Source organism: Petromyzon marinus, assembly GCF_048934315.1.
Source record: "Petromyzon marinus isolate PM22_M1 ecotype Great Lakes invasive population chromosome 76 unlocalized genomic scaffold, UKy_Petmar_22M1.pri1.0 chr76_unloc.2, whole genome shotgun sequence".
NCBI lineage: Eukaryota > Metazoa > Chordata > Hyperoartia > Petromyzontiformes > Petromyzontidae > Petromyzon > Petromyzon marinus.
This window is the reverse complement of record NW_027422619.1, coordinates 953,833-970,545: the sequence shown is the minus strand read 5'-3', so window position 1 is coordinate 970,545 and position 16,713 is coordinate 953,833. Positions and strand designations below refer to the sequence as shown.

The following is a 16,713-nucleotide window of genomic DNA, read 5'->3' as shown; positions in this document are numbered from 1 at the left end:
ACTACTATACACACTACACTACTATACACACTACACTACTATACACACTACACTACTATACAATTATTTCTACGTGACTTTAGCGAAAAAACCAGAGGAAAAAAATATATAAAAAATACATTTAATTAATGCAACTACTGCCACCGCTGCTGTTGGATAACAAAAGCACAAACAGAAAAAAACTATTTTTTGAAAAAATATGCATTTACTTAATGCAACTACTACCACTGCTGTTGGATAACAAAGACACAAACAGAAAAAAAACTATTTAAAAAAAATAACATTTAATCAATGCAACTATTGCCACCGCTTTTGGATAATAAAAACACGGAAGAAACTATTTTTTTCAAATATCTTTAATCAATGCAACTATTGCCACCGCTTTTGGATAATAAAAACACGGAAAAAACTATTTTTTTCAAATATCTTTAATCAATGCAACTATTGCCACCGCTTTTGGATAATAAAAACACGTAAAAAACTATTTTTAAATATATATTTAATTAATGCCACTACTGCCACCGCTGTTGGATAATAAAAACACGTAAAAAACTATTTTTAAATATATATTTAATTAATGCCACTACTGCCACCGCTGTTGGATAATAAAAACACGGAAAAAAACTATTTTAAAAATAAAATATACTTAATTAATGCAACTATTGCCACTGCTGTTGTTTGATAGCAGCAAAACAATAAAAAAAATTATTAGCAAAAAAATCCGTAGTTCCCATACCGGGAATTGAACCCGGGCCGCCTGGGTGAAAACCAGGAATCCTAACCACTAGACCATATGGGACTAGGCATCAACACCACCACTATCCACGCTTCTTATCGCCTACTGAAGACACGCGTCTGAATGTTTGATAGCTAAGCTATATATTATTATGATTCTTTCAATTGTTTTAGCCGGGGTAAGATCTCGCTGAGCCGCTGTAGATTTCGTTGAGCGGAAACGCCTCCGGAGAATTAAATCGCTCAACGCAAGAGGCTGACAGACGCTGAGAGACCCGTAGAGATACATAGAGACCCATAGAGATACATAGAGACCCATAGAGATACATAGACACATAGAGACCCATAAACATACATAGAGACCCATAGAGATACAGAGACCCATAGTGACATAGAGATACACAGAGATACAGAGACACCCATAGAGACCCAGTGACAGAGATACACAAAGACCAATAGACACAGATATACAGACCCATAGAGATACACCGTGTGTGGACTAATCTCCATCTGTTCCATCTCACTCCCTTCTACTCCGTGTGGACTAATCTCCATCTGTTCCATCTCACTCCCTTCTACCCCGTGTGTGGACTAATCTCCATCTGTTCCATCTCACTCCATTCTAACACCGTGTGTGGACTAATCTCCATCTGTTCCATCTTACTCCCTTCTACACCGTGTGCGGACTAATCTCCATCTGTTCCATCTCACTCCCTTCTAAAACCGTGTGTGGACTAATCTCCATCTGTTCCATCTCACTCCACCTTCTAACACCGTGTGTGGACTAATCTCCATCTGTTCCATCTCACTCCACCTTCTAAAACCGTGTGTGGACTAATCTCCATCTGTTCCATCTCACTCCACCTTCTACACCGTGTGTGGACTAATCTCCATCTGTTCCATCTCACTCCACCTTCTAACACCGTGTGTGGACTAATCTCCATCTGTTCCATCTCACTCCACCTTCTAACACCGTGTGTGGACTAATCTCCATCTGTTCCATCTCACTCCCTTCTAACACCGTGTGTGGACTAATCTCCATCTGTTCCATCTCACTCCACCTTCTACCCCGTGTGTGGACTAATCTCCATCTGTTCCATCTCACTCCACCTTCTACCCCGTGTGTGGACTAATCTCCATCTGTTCCATCTCACTCCCTTCTACCCTGTGTGTGGACTAATCTCCATCTGTTCCATCTCACTCCCTTCTAACACCGTGTGTGGACTAATCTCCATCTGTTCCATCTCACTCCCTTCTAAAACCGTGTGTGGACTAATCTCCATCTGTTCCATCTCACTCCACCTTCTACACCGTGTGGACTAATCTCCATCTGTTCCATCTCACTCCCTTCTACACCGTGTGTGGACTAATCTCCATCTGTTCCATCTCACTCCACCTTCTAACACCGTGTGTGGACTAATCTCCATCTGTTCCATCTCACTCCACCTTCTACCCCGTGTGTGGACTAATCTCCATCTGTTCCATCTCACTCCCTTCTAACACCGTGTGTGGACTAATCTCCATCTGTTCCATCTCACGTGATGTGTGGAGGGAGGAGGAGGGGGTGATGATGACGACGATGAGAGCGGAGAGTCAAACTAATTTCACTTTCAAAACGTTTTAATTTATACAAACATTGACAGAACAGGTGCAGTCGTGATGAGCGAGTATGAGTGAGTGAGTGTGAATGCATGAGTGAGTCAGTGAGTATGAGTGAGTGTGAAAGTGTGTGTGAATGCATGAGTGAGTCAGTGAGTGTGTGAGTGAGTATGAGTGAGTGTGAAAGTGTGTGTGAGTGAGTGTGAGTCGGTGAGTGTGTGAGCGAGTATGAGTGAGTGAGTGTGAATGCATGAGTGAGTCAGTGAGTATGAGTGAGTGTGAAAGTGTGTGTGAATGCATGAGTGAGTCAGTGAGTGTGTGAGTGAGTATGAGTGAGTGTGAAAGTGTGTGTGAGTGAGTGTGAGTCGGTGAGTGTGTGAGCGAGTATGAGTGAGTGTGTGTGTGAACGTGAGTGAGCATGAGTGAGTGTGAGTGAGTGTATGAGTGTGAAAGTGAGTGAGTGTGTGAGTGAGTGTGTGAGTGAGTATGAGTGAGTGTGAAAGTGAGCGAGTGAGTGAGTGTGAGTGAGTGTATGAGTGAGTATGAGTGAGTGTGTGAGTGTGTGAAAGTGAGTATGAGTGGGTGAGTGAGTGTATGAGTGAGTGTGAAAATGTGTGAGTGAGTGTGAAAGTGAGTGTGTGTGAGTGTATGAGTGAGTGTTAAAGTGAATGTGTGAGTCAGTGAGTGAGTCAGTGAGTGTGAAAGTGTGTAAGTGAGTGTGAGTGAGTGTGTGAGTGAGTGTGGAAGTGTGTGAGTGAGTGTGTGAGTGAGTCAGTGAGTGAGTGTGAAGGTGAGTGAGTATGAGTGAGTGTATGTGAGAATGAGTGAGCCGGAGAGTGTATGAGTGAGTATGAGTGAGTGTGTGAGTGAGTCAGTGAGCGAGTGAGTCAGTGAGTGAGTCAGTGAGTGAGTGAGTCAGTGAGTGAGTCAGTGAGTGGGTCAGTGAGTGAGACAGTGAGCGAGTCAGTGAGTGAGTCAGTGAGTGAGTGTGAGTGAGTGTGTGAGTGAGTGAGTCAGTGAGTGAGTATGAGTGAGTGTGTGAGTGAGTGAGTCAGTGAGTAAGTCAGTGAGTGAGTATGAGTGAGTGTGTGAGTGAGTGAGTCAGTGAGTGAGTCAGTGAGTGAGTGTGAGTGAGTCAGTGAGTGAGTCAGTGAGTGAGTGTGAGTGAGTCAGTGAGTGAGTCAGTGAGCGAGTCAGTGAGTGTGACAGTGAGCGAGTCAATGAGTGAGTGTGAGTGAGTCAGTGAGTGAATCAGTGAGTGAGTGTGAGTGAGTGTGAGTGAGTTAGTGAGTGTGTGCGAGTGAGTCAGTGAGCGAGTGTGAGCGAGTCAGTGAGCGAGTCAGTGAGCGAGTCAATGAGCGAGTGAGTCAGTGAGTGAGTGTGAGTGAGTCAGTGAGTCAGTGAGCGAGTGTGAGTGAGTCAGTGAGTGAGCGAGTGAGTCAGTGAGCGAGTCAGTGAGTGAGTCAGTGAGTGAGTCAATGAGTCAGTGAGCGAGTCAGTGAGTGAGTGAGTCAGTGAGTGAGTGAGTCAGTGAGCGAGTCAGTGAGTCAGTGAGCGAGTGAGTCACTGAGCGAGTGTGAGTGAGTCAGTGAGCGAGTGAGTGAGTCAGTGAGCGAGTGAGTGAGTCAGTGAGTGAGTGAGTGAGTCAGTGAGTGAGTCAGTGAGCGAGTCAGTGAGTGAGTGTGAGTGAGTCAGTGAGCGAGTGAGTGAGTCAGTGAGCGAGTGAGTGAGTCAGTGAGTCAGTGAGCGAGTCAGTGAGTGAGTGTGAGTGAGTCAGTGAGTCAATGAGTCAGTGAGCGAGTCAGTGAGTGAGTGAGTCAGTGAGCGAGTGAGTCAGTGAGCGAGTGAGTCAGTGAGTGGGTCAGTGAGTCAGTGAACGAGTCAGTGAGTGAGTCAGTGAGCGAGTCAGTGAGCGAGTGTGAGTGAGTCAGTGAGCAAGTCAGTGAGCGAGTGTGAGTGAGTCAGTGAGCGAGTGAGTGAGTCAGTGAGCGAGTGAGTGAGTCAGTGAGTGAGTCAGTGAGCGAGTCAGTGAGTGAGTGTGAGTGAGTCAGTGAGTCAATGAGTCAGTGAGCGAGTCAATGAGTCAGTGAGTGAGTCAGTGAGCGAGTGAGTCAGTGAGCGAGTGTGAGTGAGTCAGTGAGTGGGTCAGTGAGTCAGTGAATGAGTCAGTGAGCGAGTCAGTGAGTCAGTGAGTGAGTGAGCGAGTCAGTGAGTCAGTGAGTGAGTGAGTCAGTGAGTGAGTGAGTCAGTGAGTCAGTGAGCGAGTGAGTCAGTCAGTGAGTCAGTGAGTGAGTGAGTGAGTCAGTGAGTGAGTCAGTGAGCGAGTGAGTCAGTCAGTGAGTCAGTGAGTGAGTCAGTGAGTGAGTCAGTGAGTGAGTCAGTGAGTGAGTCAGTGAGTGAGTCAGTGAGTCAGTGAGTCAGTGAGCGAGTCAGTGAGTGAGTGAGTGAGTCAGTGAGGCAGTCAGTGAGTGAGTGAGTCAGTGAGTGAGTGAGCGAGTCAGTGAGCGAGTGAATGTGCGGGATTGACTACTGCAGGAACTGGAGTCTCCGGGTGAGTGACTCCGCTCCGTATTTCCTCTGCAGCCGGAGCAACGACTCCGGGCTCCCGGCCAGCAGCACTCGGTCATCCGCCACTCTCCACAGCTTCTCCACTGCCAGGCACAGACAAAGGTGTCCACACCCCCCGTGTAGCCCACGCAGACTGCTGGGGCAAGTGCTGATGAACGTCATCACGGTGGCTAGGAGATGTTGACTACCTCGCCTGGTACGCAGGAGGTCGTGGGTTCAATCCCAGACACTGAGAGATGTTGACTACCTCGCCTGGTACACAGGAGGTCGTGGGTTCAATCCCAGACACTGAGAGATGTTGACTACCTCGCCTGGTACACAGGAGGTCGTGGGTTCGATCACAGACACTGAGAGATGTTGACTACCTCGCCTGGTGCACAGGAGGTCGTGGGTTCAATCCCAGACACTGGGAGATGTTGACTACCTCGCCTGGTACACAGGAGGTCGTGGGTTCAATCCCAGACCCTGAGAGACGTTGACTACCTCGCCTGGTACACAGGAGGTCGTGGGTTCAATCCCAGACAATGAGAAATGTTGACTACCTCGCCTGGTGCACAGGAGGTCGTGGGTTCAATCCCAGACACTGGGAGATGTTGACTACCTCGCCTGGTACACAGGAGGTCGTGGGTTCAATCCCAGACCCTGAGAGACGTTGACTACCTCGCCTGGTACACAGGAGGTCGTGGGTTCAATCCCAGACAATGAGAAATGTTGACTACCTCGCCTGGTACACAGGAGGTCGTGGGTTTAATCCCAGACCCTGAGAGATGTTGACCACCTCGCCTGGTATACAGGAGGTCGTGGGTTCAATCCCAGACCCTGAGAGATGTTGACTACCTCGCCTGGTACATAAGAGGTCGTGGGTTCAATCCCAGACCCTGAGAGATGTTGACTACCTCGCCTGGTACACAGGAGGTCGTGGGTTCAATCCCAGACCCTGAGAGATGTTGACTACCTCGCCCGGTACGCAGGAGGTCGTGGGTTCAATCCCAGACCCTGAGAGATGTTGACTACCTCGCCTGTTACGCAGGAGGTCGTGATTTCAATCCCAGACACTGAGAGATGTTGACTACCTCGCCTGGTACACAGGAGGTCGTGGGTTCAATCCCAGACCCTGAGAGACGTTGACTACCTCGCCTGGAACACAGGAGGTCGTGGGTTCAATCCCAGACACTGAGAGATGTTGACTACCTTGCCTGGTGCACAGGAGGTCGTGGGTTAAATCCCAAACACTGAGAGAAGTTGACTACCTCGCCTGGTACACAGGAGGTCGTGGGCTCAATCACAGACACTGAGAGATGTTGACTACCTCGCCTGGTACACAGGAGGTCGTGGGTTCAATCCCAGACCCTGAGAGATGTTGACTACCTCGCCTGGTACGCAGGAGGTCGTGGGTTCAATCCCAGACCCTGAGAGATGTTGACTACCTCGCCTGGTACACAGGAGGTCGTGGGTTCAATCCCAGACCCTGAGAGATGTTGACTACCTCGTCTGGTACACAAGAGGTCGTGGGTTCAATCCCAGACCCTGAGAGATGTTGACTACCTCGCCTGGTACACAGGAGGTCGTGGGTTCAATCCCAGACCCTGAGAGATGTTGACTACCTCGCCTGGTACACAAGAGGTCGTGGGTTCAATCCCAGACCCTGAGAGATGTTGACTACCTCGTCTGGTACACAAGAGGTCGTGGGTTCAATCCCAGACCCTGAGAGATGTTGACTACCTCGCCTGGTACACAGGAGGTCGTGGGTTCAATCCCAGACCCTGAGAGATGTTGACTACCTCGCCTGGTACACAAGAGGTCGTGGGTTCAATCCCAGACCCTGAGAGATGTTGACTACCTCGTCTGGTACACAAGAGGTCGTGGGTTCAATCCCAGACCCTGAGAGATGTTGACTACCTCGCCTGGTACACAGGAGGTCGTGGGTTCAATCCCAGACCCTGAGAGATGTTGACTACCTCGCCTGGTTTACAGGAGGTCGTGGGTTCGATCCCGAACCCCTGACGATGCCTGCTGCTGCTGTAGATGTGGAGTCTGCATCTCTCTCTCTCATCATCATCAACACGGCTGTAGGGGCAAGTGCTGTCAGTAGCAGCAGCAGCGCTACCTGTGAAGGCTACCGGCACTGTGGCACACGCAGAGGGGGTGGTGGTGATGGTGGTACTGGTGATGATGATGGTGGTGGTGATGGTGATGGTGGTGATGGTGGTGATGATGGTGGTGGTGGTGATGGTGATGATGGTGATGATGATGATGGTGGTGGTGGTGATGGTGGTGATGGTGGTGATGATGGTGGTGGTGGTGATGGTGGTGATGGTGGTGATGATGGTGGTGGTGGTGGTGATGGTGGTGATGGTGGTGATGATGGTGGTGATGGTGGTGGTGATGATGATGATGATGGTGGTGGTGATGATGATGATGGTGGTGGTGATGATGATGGTGGTGATGATGATGGTGGTGATGGTGGTGATGGTGGTGATGGTGGTGGTGGTGGTGATGATGATGGTGGTGATGGTGATGATGATGGTGGTGATGGTGATGATGATGGTGGTACTGGTGATAATGGTGATGATGGTGGTGATGATGGTGGTGATGGTGGTGATGGTGGTGATGGTGATGATGGTGGTACTGTTGATGATGGTGATGATGATGGTACTGGTGATGATGGTGGTGATGGTGATGATGGTGGTGGTGATGGTGTTAATGGTACTGGTGATGATGGTGGTGATGTTGGTGATGGTACTGGTGGTGATGGTACTGGTGGTGATGGTGGTGATGGTACTGGTGGTGATGGTGGTGATGGTGGTGATGGTACTGGTGATGATGGTGGTGATGGTGGTGATGATGATGGAGGTGATGGTGATGATGGTGGTGATGATGGTGGTGATGGTGGTGATGGTGGTGATGGTACTGGTGGTACTGGTGATGGTACTGGTGGTGATGGTGGTTCTGGTGATGATGATGGTAATGATGATGGTGGTGATGGTAATGATGATGGTGGTGATGGTACTGGTGATGATGGTGATGATGGTACTGGTGATGATGGTGGTGATGGTGGTGATGATGATGGTGGTGATGGTGATGATGATAGTGATGGTGGTGATGGTGATAATGGTGTTTGTGATGGTGGTGATAATGGTGATGATGATGGTGGTGATAATGGTGATGATGATGGTGGTGATAATGGTGATGATGATGGTGGTGATGATGATGATGGTGGTGATGATGATGGTGATGATGGTGGTGGTGATGATGATGGTGGTGATGGTGATGATGGTGGTGGTGATGATGATGGTGGTGATGGTGGTGGTGATGGTGATGATGGTGGTACTGGTGATGATGGTGGTGATGATGGTGATGATGGTGATGATGGTGATGATGGCGATGATGGTGATTGTGGTGATGATGGCGGTGATGGTGGTGGTGATGATAGTGGTGGTGATGATGATGGAGGTGATGATGGTGATGATGATGGTGGTGGTGATGGTGATGATGGTGGTGATGATGGTGATGATGGTGATGATGGCGATGATGGTGATGGTGGTGATGATGGTGGTGATGGTGGTGGTGATGATGATGGTGGTGGTGGTGATGATGATGGATGTGATGATGGAGGTGATGATGGTGATGATGATGGTGGTGATGGTGATGATGGTGGTGATGATGTTGATGATGGTGGTGATGGTGATGATGGTGGTGATGGTGATGATGATGGAGGTGATGATGATGATGGTGATGATGGTGGTACTGGTGATGATGGTGATGATGGTGATGGTGGTGATGGTGGTGGTGATGATGGTGATGATGGTGGTGGTGATGATGGTGATGATGGTGGTGGTGATGGTGATGATGGTGATGATGGTGGTGATGGTGATGATGGTGATGATGGTGATGATGATGGTGGTGATGATGGTGGTGATGGTGATGATGGTGATGATGGTGGTGATGGTGATGATGGTGATGATGGTGATGGTGATGATGGTGATGATGATGGTGGTGGTGATGGTGATGATGATGATGGTGATGATGATGGTGATGATGGTGATGATGATACTGGTGATGATGGTACTGGTGATGATGATGGTGGTGATGGTGGTGATGTTACCATGAGGCCCCGGTGTGCCCAAGAGAATGGCTCTGGTCGTCTCCACGTCTCCAGACGTCTTGAGCAGAATGTGCGTGACCACACGGAGAGATTGTCCACTCTGTCTCATCAACTCCTACACACAGTGACACACACACAGTGACACACACACACAGTGACACACACAGTGACACACACAGTGACACACACACACAGTGACACACACACACAGTGACACACACAGAATGTGCGTGACCACACGGAGAGATTGTCCACTCTGTCTCATCAACTCCTACACACAGTGACACACACACACAGTGACACACACAGTGACACACACACACAGTGACACACACACAGTGACACACACAACAACAACAACAACCGCCATTCGCCACTAAGTGGCGGTGACGTCACCACGACGCTTGTGCCAGGCTATGTGCACCCTGAGGCCACGTGAAGTGTCGAACGCCCGCTGGCAGGAGGTCACGGGGCAGACCCAGGTGCCACGGGTCGACTGACTGAGATGACTGGCTGATGCACCACCTGTGCCCCCTACTGTGCCAACCTGCTGTGCTTTAGCCACCCGGCGCTCCGCTCGCTGTTGTGAGCGTCGCTCCTCCGCCCTCCGTTGTTGTTGGAGGGCGACTGCCTCCAACTGCCCAGTAGCATCCTTCACGAGCCTCCTCCACAGAGGCCGATCTTGACACCGCTGGTACCAGTCATCGGCAAGTCCACTCAGCTCCACGTCCTCCTGTACCACATCACTCCATCTCTTCTCTAGCCCGTGCCGCGCCCGCTTAGCCCCCTCAATCCGGCCAAACAAAAGCTGTTTCGGCATGCGGTGGCTGGGCATGCGGGCTACATGACCCAGCCATCGCAGCCTTGCCTGCCGGAGGAGCTCACCGATGGGACCCTGCCCAGATCTTTCAAGGATTTGTGAGCTCCTCACACAATCCAGTCTGGTTAAACCCAGGATGGATCGTAGGCAGGCCAGCCTAAATGTTTCTAACCGGCGAAGATGTTCCATTAGGGGGGTCCACGTTTCGCAAGCATAGAGAAGGGAGGGAATGACCGTGGCCGAGAAGACCTGAAGCTTAGTGCGGAGCGACAGACCAGGTAGCTTCCACACAGCGTTACGCAACCGATGAAAAGATATTGCCGCTCGACTGATTCGGAGTGAGACCTCTGCTGTTAAACTGGAGCCAGTCATAAGCACACTGCCCAGGTATGGGAAACTCTCCACTCTCTCCACAACTGCCCCATCACCGATTGGGAGTTGTGGGGGTGGAGTGTCCGATGGTACAAAATACCCAGGCAGGTGCTTAGTTTTGGTGGGGCTGATGGTAAGGCCCCACCTCTTAGTGGCATGCTCCAGTCTCAGCAGCAGCGTCTCCAACTCCTCCTCTGACTGAGCAGCTATTACCAAGTCATCAGCATACATAACGTGGTTGAGCAATAGGGAGCCATCCCTTGACCGCACCCGGGCATCGATTAGCCTCCCATTATATCTGTACCATATGGAGATTCCCCTGGTACAGCTATTGAAGGCTTCACGAACTACGTGGTCAAAATAGATGTTAAATAATGTGGGAGCCAGAGGACATCCCTGTCGCACCCCAAGGTGTACAGGGAATGGCTCTGACTCCCGGCCACGTAGTTTTACCCGGGCCCGCTCACCATCATGAAGGTCCTTAATGATCGTGAGCAGAGGGTCAGGTACTCCAAAAGCACGAAGAACGACCCAGAGCCCAGGCCTACTGATGGTATCATAGGCCTTGACCAGGTCAATAAAGCAGAGATGTAGGTCTTGTTGGAATTCCCTACACCTCTGCTGTAGCAGACGGACAGAAAATATGGCATCTGTGCAGGACCGCCCTTTCCTGAAACCGCATTGGGGCTCCGCAAGCCTCTCCTCAGCGTGCCTGGCAAGGCGATGCTGAATAATCCTTGCCAGGACCTTTCCCGGCACACTGAGGAGTGAGATGCTCCTGTAGTTGTTACAGTCTGTGCGGTCCCCCTTCTTAAAAAGGGGGACCACCAGGGCATCCTTCCAATCCTGCGGAACCCGTCCAGTGGTCCAGACTGTTGTTATGATGTCATATAGGGCAGTCTGTGCACAAACGCCACCCTCCCTCAGCATTTCGCTTGGGAGATCATCTCTGCCCGCTGCCTTTCCTGGTCTCAGACTCCGGATCGCCTTCAATACTTCCTCAGCAGATGGCACCTCAGCCAGCCACTCACAGGGGGTGACTTCATCCAATATTTGAGGCACCGCAGCCTCAGCAGGGTCATCCTCACTTTGTGCCGCGATGTTTTCCTGGCTGAGGGATTTTCCCTCCCCCAGGACCTCACAGAAATGCTCAGCAAATCTGCGAACCTGTTCCTGGGGGTCGGAAATTGGATCACCGTTTTTTCCCCTAATGATGGTAATAGGTGTGGCGCTGCAGGTTACTTTTTTGATGGAGTTAAATAGAGATTTGTGATCACGGGCCACTGAGGCAGACTCCATCTCCTCAGCAACCCGCGACCACCACCCATCCTTGCAGCGCCTCACAGCTCTCCGAACCTCCGAGCGAAGGCTGCGGTAAGCCTCCTCATTCTCTGACGTGGGATTCTGTAGCCGATGACAGTGGGCCTGTCGCTTTTTCTCAACCATCCTGAACAACTCCTCTGTCATCCAGGGTGTCTGGGGAGGTCTGGACCGCGTACCCAAAGCAGCCATTGCAGCTGCATGAGTCACAGTCCTAAACCTCGCCCATTTACCCTCGACATCAGGAGGAGTCGGGGACGATGCTAATCCCAGCCGCAAGCGATGATGAAATTCTCGCTTGCAACTTTCATCAGATAACTGAGACCAGGCCACTTTAGGTTGGAATGGGGTCCTGGGTGTACACCCACCACCGGAGTGGAAGAATGGCAGGCGCATCTTACAGATGACTAGACGATGGTCAGAGGGCAGATCAGCTCCACGGTAGGTCCTGGTGTCAAGGACATGGGCTCGCATTCGCTGGTCCGTCACTATGTAGTCCAGCAGATGTTCTTGCTTGGACCCGGCATGCATCCATGATGTTGTGTGGATGCGCCGATGCCGGAACAGCGTGTTGGTAATTACAAGCCCATGGGCTGCACAAAAATCTAGCAGCCTCCTACCGTTGTTATTGAGCTGATCTGGCCCATGCCCTCCAATCACTCCAGACCAGGTGCCAGTATCATGACCAACCCGGGCATTGAAGTCACCCAACATGATGACTCTATCCCGAGGGGCCACTTTAGCCAGCACCTGTGACAGGAGGTCATAGAAGGCATCTGACTCATCGGCTTTGCCTGCATCCCTCCACGGATGTTCATCTTCGGTGGGGGCATAAGTAACCATGACCACCATTCCTCGCCTCCGGTTGATGGGAAGGCGAGCCCAAAGTAGCCTGGGGCTTACAGCTTCCCACACCTCACCGCCACGCTCCCACGCCCCCTTCATTCTTTTGTTCAAAAGAAGACCCACACCCTGTTGTTTGGCAGTCTGCTGCCCCGAGTAGAGGACTGTCCACCCCTCATGGTGGCAGGAGCCAGAGCCGGTCCACCGGACCTCCTGAATGCCGCATAGATCCAGGCGGTACCGGTCCAGCTCCCGACAGAGGAGTGGCAGCCTCTCCTCTGCAGTGAGCGTTCGAACATTCCACGTGGCCACCCGTAGTGGCTTTTCGTTGTTTCTGGAGTAGCCCCGAGGGTAGGTATTCAATCTCCTGGCTCCGCCAATTGGGGTTTGGCCAGGAGACGTCATAGACGCCTGGCCCCCCGGGGCCTCCGGCACAAGCTTAGTTGTTACATATTTCAGTTTAATTCGTGGTTTTGTGGTAATTAATTGAAGGTGGAGGGGTTACCAGCCCCTCGCACCCGTCCAGAGCCCCCGTTTAGCCCCTGTGGTGGACACATATGCCATGAGGGGAGGAGCCAATCAAAATTGGAACTCCCCCCACAGCGCTGTTCACGACAGAGTTGCCCGTCCGGCACCGCGAGGAGGTAGGGGGTTGTTTTGCCGGACTGACACACACACACACAGTGACACACACACAGTGACACACACACACAGTGACACAACAACCGCCATTCGCCACTAAGTGGCGGTGATGTCACCACGACGCTTGTGCCAGGCTATGTGCACCGTGAGGCCACGTGAAGTGTCGAACGCCCGCTGGCAGGAGGTCACTGGGCAGACCCAGGTGCCACGGGTCGACTGACTGAGATGACTGGCTGATGCACCACCTGTGCCCCCTACTGTGCCAACCTGCTGTGCTTTAGCCACCCGGCGCTCCGCTCTTTGTTGTGAGCGTCGCTCCTCCGCCCTCCGTTGTTGTTGGAGGGCGACTGCCTCCAACTGCCCAGTAGCATCCTTCACGAGCCTCCTCCACAGAGGCCGATCTTGACACCGCTGGTACCAGTCATCGGCAAGTCCACTCAGCTCCACGTCCTCCTGTACCACATCACTCCATCTCTTCTCTAGCCCGTGCCGCGCCCGCTTAGCCCCCTCAATCCGGCCAAACAAAAGCTGTTTCGGCATGCGGTGGCTCGGCATGCGGGCTACATGACCCAGCCATCGTAGCCTTGCCTGCCGGAGGAGCTCACCGATGGGACCCTGCCCAGATCTTTCAAGGATTTGTGAGCTCCTCACACAATCCAGTCTGGTTAAACCCAGGATGGATCGTAGGCAGGCCAGCCTAAATGTTTCTAACCGGCGAAGATGTTCCATTAGGGGGGTCCACGTTTCGCAAGCGTAGAGAAGGGAGGGAATGACCGTGGCCGAGAAGACCTGAAGCTTAGTGCGGAGCGACAGACCAGGTAGCTTCCACACAGCGTTACGCAACCGATGAAAAGATATTGCCGCTCGACTGATTCGGAGTGAGACCTCTGCTGTTAAACTGGAGCCAGTCATAAGCACACTGCCCAGGTATGGGAAACTCTCCACTCTCTCCACAACTGCCCCATCACCGATTGGGAGTTGTGGGGGTGGAGTGTCCGATGGTACAAAATACCCAGGCAGGTGCTTAGTTTTGGTGGGGCTGATGGTAAGGCCCCACCTCTTAGTGGCATGCTCCAGTCTCAGCAGCAGCGTCTCCAACTCCTCCTCTGACTGAGCAGCTATTACCAAATCATCAGCATACATAACGTGGTTGAGCAATAGGGAGCCATCCCTTGACCGCACCCGGGCATCGATTAGCCTCCCATTATATCTGTACCATATGGAGATTCCCCCGGTACAGCTATTGAAGGCTTCACGAACTACGTGGTCAAAATAGATGTTAAATAATGTGGGAGCCAGAGGACATCCCTGTCGCACCCCAAGGTGTACAGGGATTGGCTCTGACTCCCGGCCACGTAGTTTTACCCGGGCCCGCTCACCATCATGAAGGTCCTTAATGATCGTGAGCAGAGGGTCAGGTACTCCAAAAGCACGAAGAACGACCCAGAGCCCAGGCCTACTGATGGTATCATAGGCCTTGACCAGGTCAATAAAGCAGAGATGTAGGTCTTGTTGGAATTCCCTACACCTCTGCTGTAGCAGACGGACAGAAAATATGGCATCTGTGCAGGACCGCCCTTTCCTGAAACCGCATTGGGCTCCGCAAGCCTCTCCTCAGCGTGCCTGGCAAGGCGATGCTGAATAATCCTTGTCAGGACCTTTCCCGGCACACTGAGGAGTGAGATGCCCCTGTAGTTGTTACAGTCTGTGCGGTCCCCCTTCTTAAAAAGGGGGACCACCAGGGCATCCTTCCAATCCTGCGGAACCCATCCAGTGGTCCAGACTGTTGTTATGATGTCATATAGGGCAGTCTGTGCACAAACGCCACCCTCCCTCAGCATTTCGCTTGGGAGATCATCTCTGCGCGCTGCCTTTCCTGGTCTCAGACTCCGGATCGCCTTCAATACTTCCTCAGCAGATGGCACCTCAGCCAGCCACTCACAGGGGGTGACTTCTTCCAATATTTGAGGCACCGCAGCCTCAGCAGGGTCATCCGCACTTTGTGCCACGATGTTTTCCTGGCTGGGTGATTTTCCCTCCCCCAGGACCTCACAGAAATGCTCAGCAAATCTGCAAACCTGTTCCTGGGGGTCGGAGATTGGATCACCGTTTTTTCCCCTAATGATGGTAATAGGTGTGGCGCTGCAGGTTACTTTTTTGATGGAGTTAAATAGAGATTTGTGATCACGGGCCACTGAGGCAGACTCCATCTCCTCAGCAACCCGCGACCACCACCCATCCTTGCACACACAGTGACACACACACACAGTGACACACACACAGTGATACACACACAGTGACACACACAGAATGTGCATGACCACACGGAGAGATTGTCCACTCTGTCTCATCAACTCCTACACACAGTGACACACACACACAGCGACACACACAGTGACACACACACACACACAGTGACACACACACAGTGACACACACCGTGACACACACAGAATGTGCGTGACCACACGGAGAGATTGTCCACTCTGTCTCATCAACTCCTACACACACAGTGACACACACACACACACAGTGACACACACACAGTGACACACACACACAGTGACACACACAGTGACACACACAGAATGTGCGTGACCACACGGAGAGATTGTCCACTCTGTCTCATCAACTCCTACACACAGTGACACACACACAGTGACACACAACAACAACCGCCATTCGCCACTAAGTGGCGGTGACGTCACCACGACGCTTGTGCCAGGCTATGTGCACCCTGAGGCCACGTGAAGTGTCGAACGCCCGCTGGCAGGAGGTCACGGGGCAGACCCAGGTGCCACGGGTCGACTGACTGAGATGACTGGCTGATACACCACCTGTGCCCCCGACTGTGCCAACCTGCTGTGCTTTAGCCACCCGGCGCTCCGCTCGTTGTTGTGAGCGTCGCTCCTCCGCCCTCCGTTTGTGAGCTCCTCACACAATCCAGTCTGGTTAAACCCAGGATGGATCGTAGGCAGGCCAGCCTAAATGTTTCTAACCGGCGAAGATGTTCCATTAGGGGGGTCCACGTTTCGCAAGCGTAGAGAAGGGAGGGAATGACCGTGGCCGAGAAGACCTGAAGCTTAGTGCGGAGCGACAGACCAGGTAGCTTCCACACAGCGTTACGCAACTGATGAAAAGATATTGCCGCTCGACTGATTCGGAGTGAGACCTCTGCTGTTAAACTGGAGCCAGTCATAAGCACACTGCCCAGGTATGGGAAACTCTCCACTCTCTCCACAACTGCCCCATCACCGATCGGGAGTTGTGGGGGTGGAGTGTCCGATGGTACAAAATACCCAGGCAGGTGCTTAGTTTTGGTGGGGCTGATGGTAAGGCCCCACCTCTTAGTGGCATGCTCCAGTCTCAGCAGCAGCGTCTCCAACTCCTCCTCTGACTGAGCAGCTATTACCAAATCATCAGCATACATAACGTGGTTGAGCAATAGTCCCTTGACCGCACCCGGGCATCGATCAGCCTCCCATTATATCTGTACCATATGGAGATTCCCCCGGTACAGCTATTGAAGGCTTCATGAACTACGTGGTCAAAATAGATGTTAAATAATGTGGGAGCCAGAGGACATCCCTGTCGCACCCCAAGGTGTACAGGGAATGGCTCTGACTCCCGGCCACGTAGTTTTACCCAGGCCTGCTCACCATCATGAAGGTCCTTAATGATCGTGAGCAGAGGGTCAGGTACTCCAAAA

General features: G+C 51.8%; 1 protein-coding gene and 1 non-coding gene across 3 annotated transcripts in view; both read right to left on the bottom strand.

Annotated features, from left to right (window-relative positions):
• Positions 1-727: 727 nt before the first annotated feature.
• Positions 728-799, bottom strand: TRNAE-UUC (transfer RNA glutamic acid (anticodon UUC)). Its single transcript has one exon. It is a non-coding gene; the product is annotated as a tRNA-Glu (tRNA).
• Positions 800-2,337: 1,538 nt separating this feature from the next.
• LOC142908203 (uncharacterized) overlaps positions 2,338-16,713 on the bottom strand; it is a 40,447-nt gene continuing 26,071 nt past the window's right edge. Inside the window, exons 9-10 of one of the 2 annotated variants that reach the window (XM_076058527.1) lie at positions 9,008-9,122; positions 2,338-4,985 (exon numbers count right to left, since the gene is read on the bottom strand). In XM_076058527.1, coding sequence (XP_075914642.1) covers positions 4,861-4,985; positions 9,008-9,122 — 240 coding nt within the window. In that variant the 3' untranslated portion in view covers positions 2,338-4,860. Of the gene's footprint in view, positions 4,986-9,007; positions 9,123-14,059; positions 15,640-16,713 lie in introns of those variants that run through there. The other variant, XM_076058528.1, reaches the window with a different exon arrangement.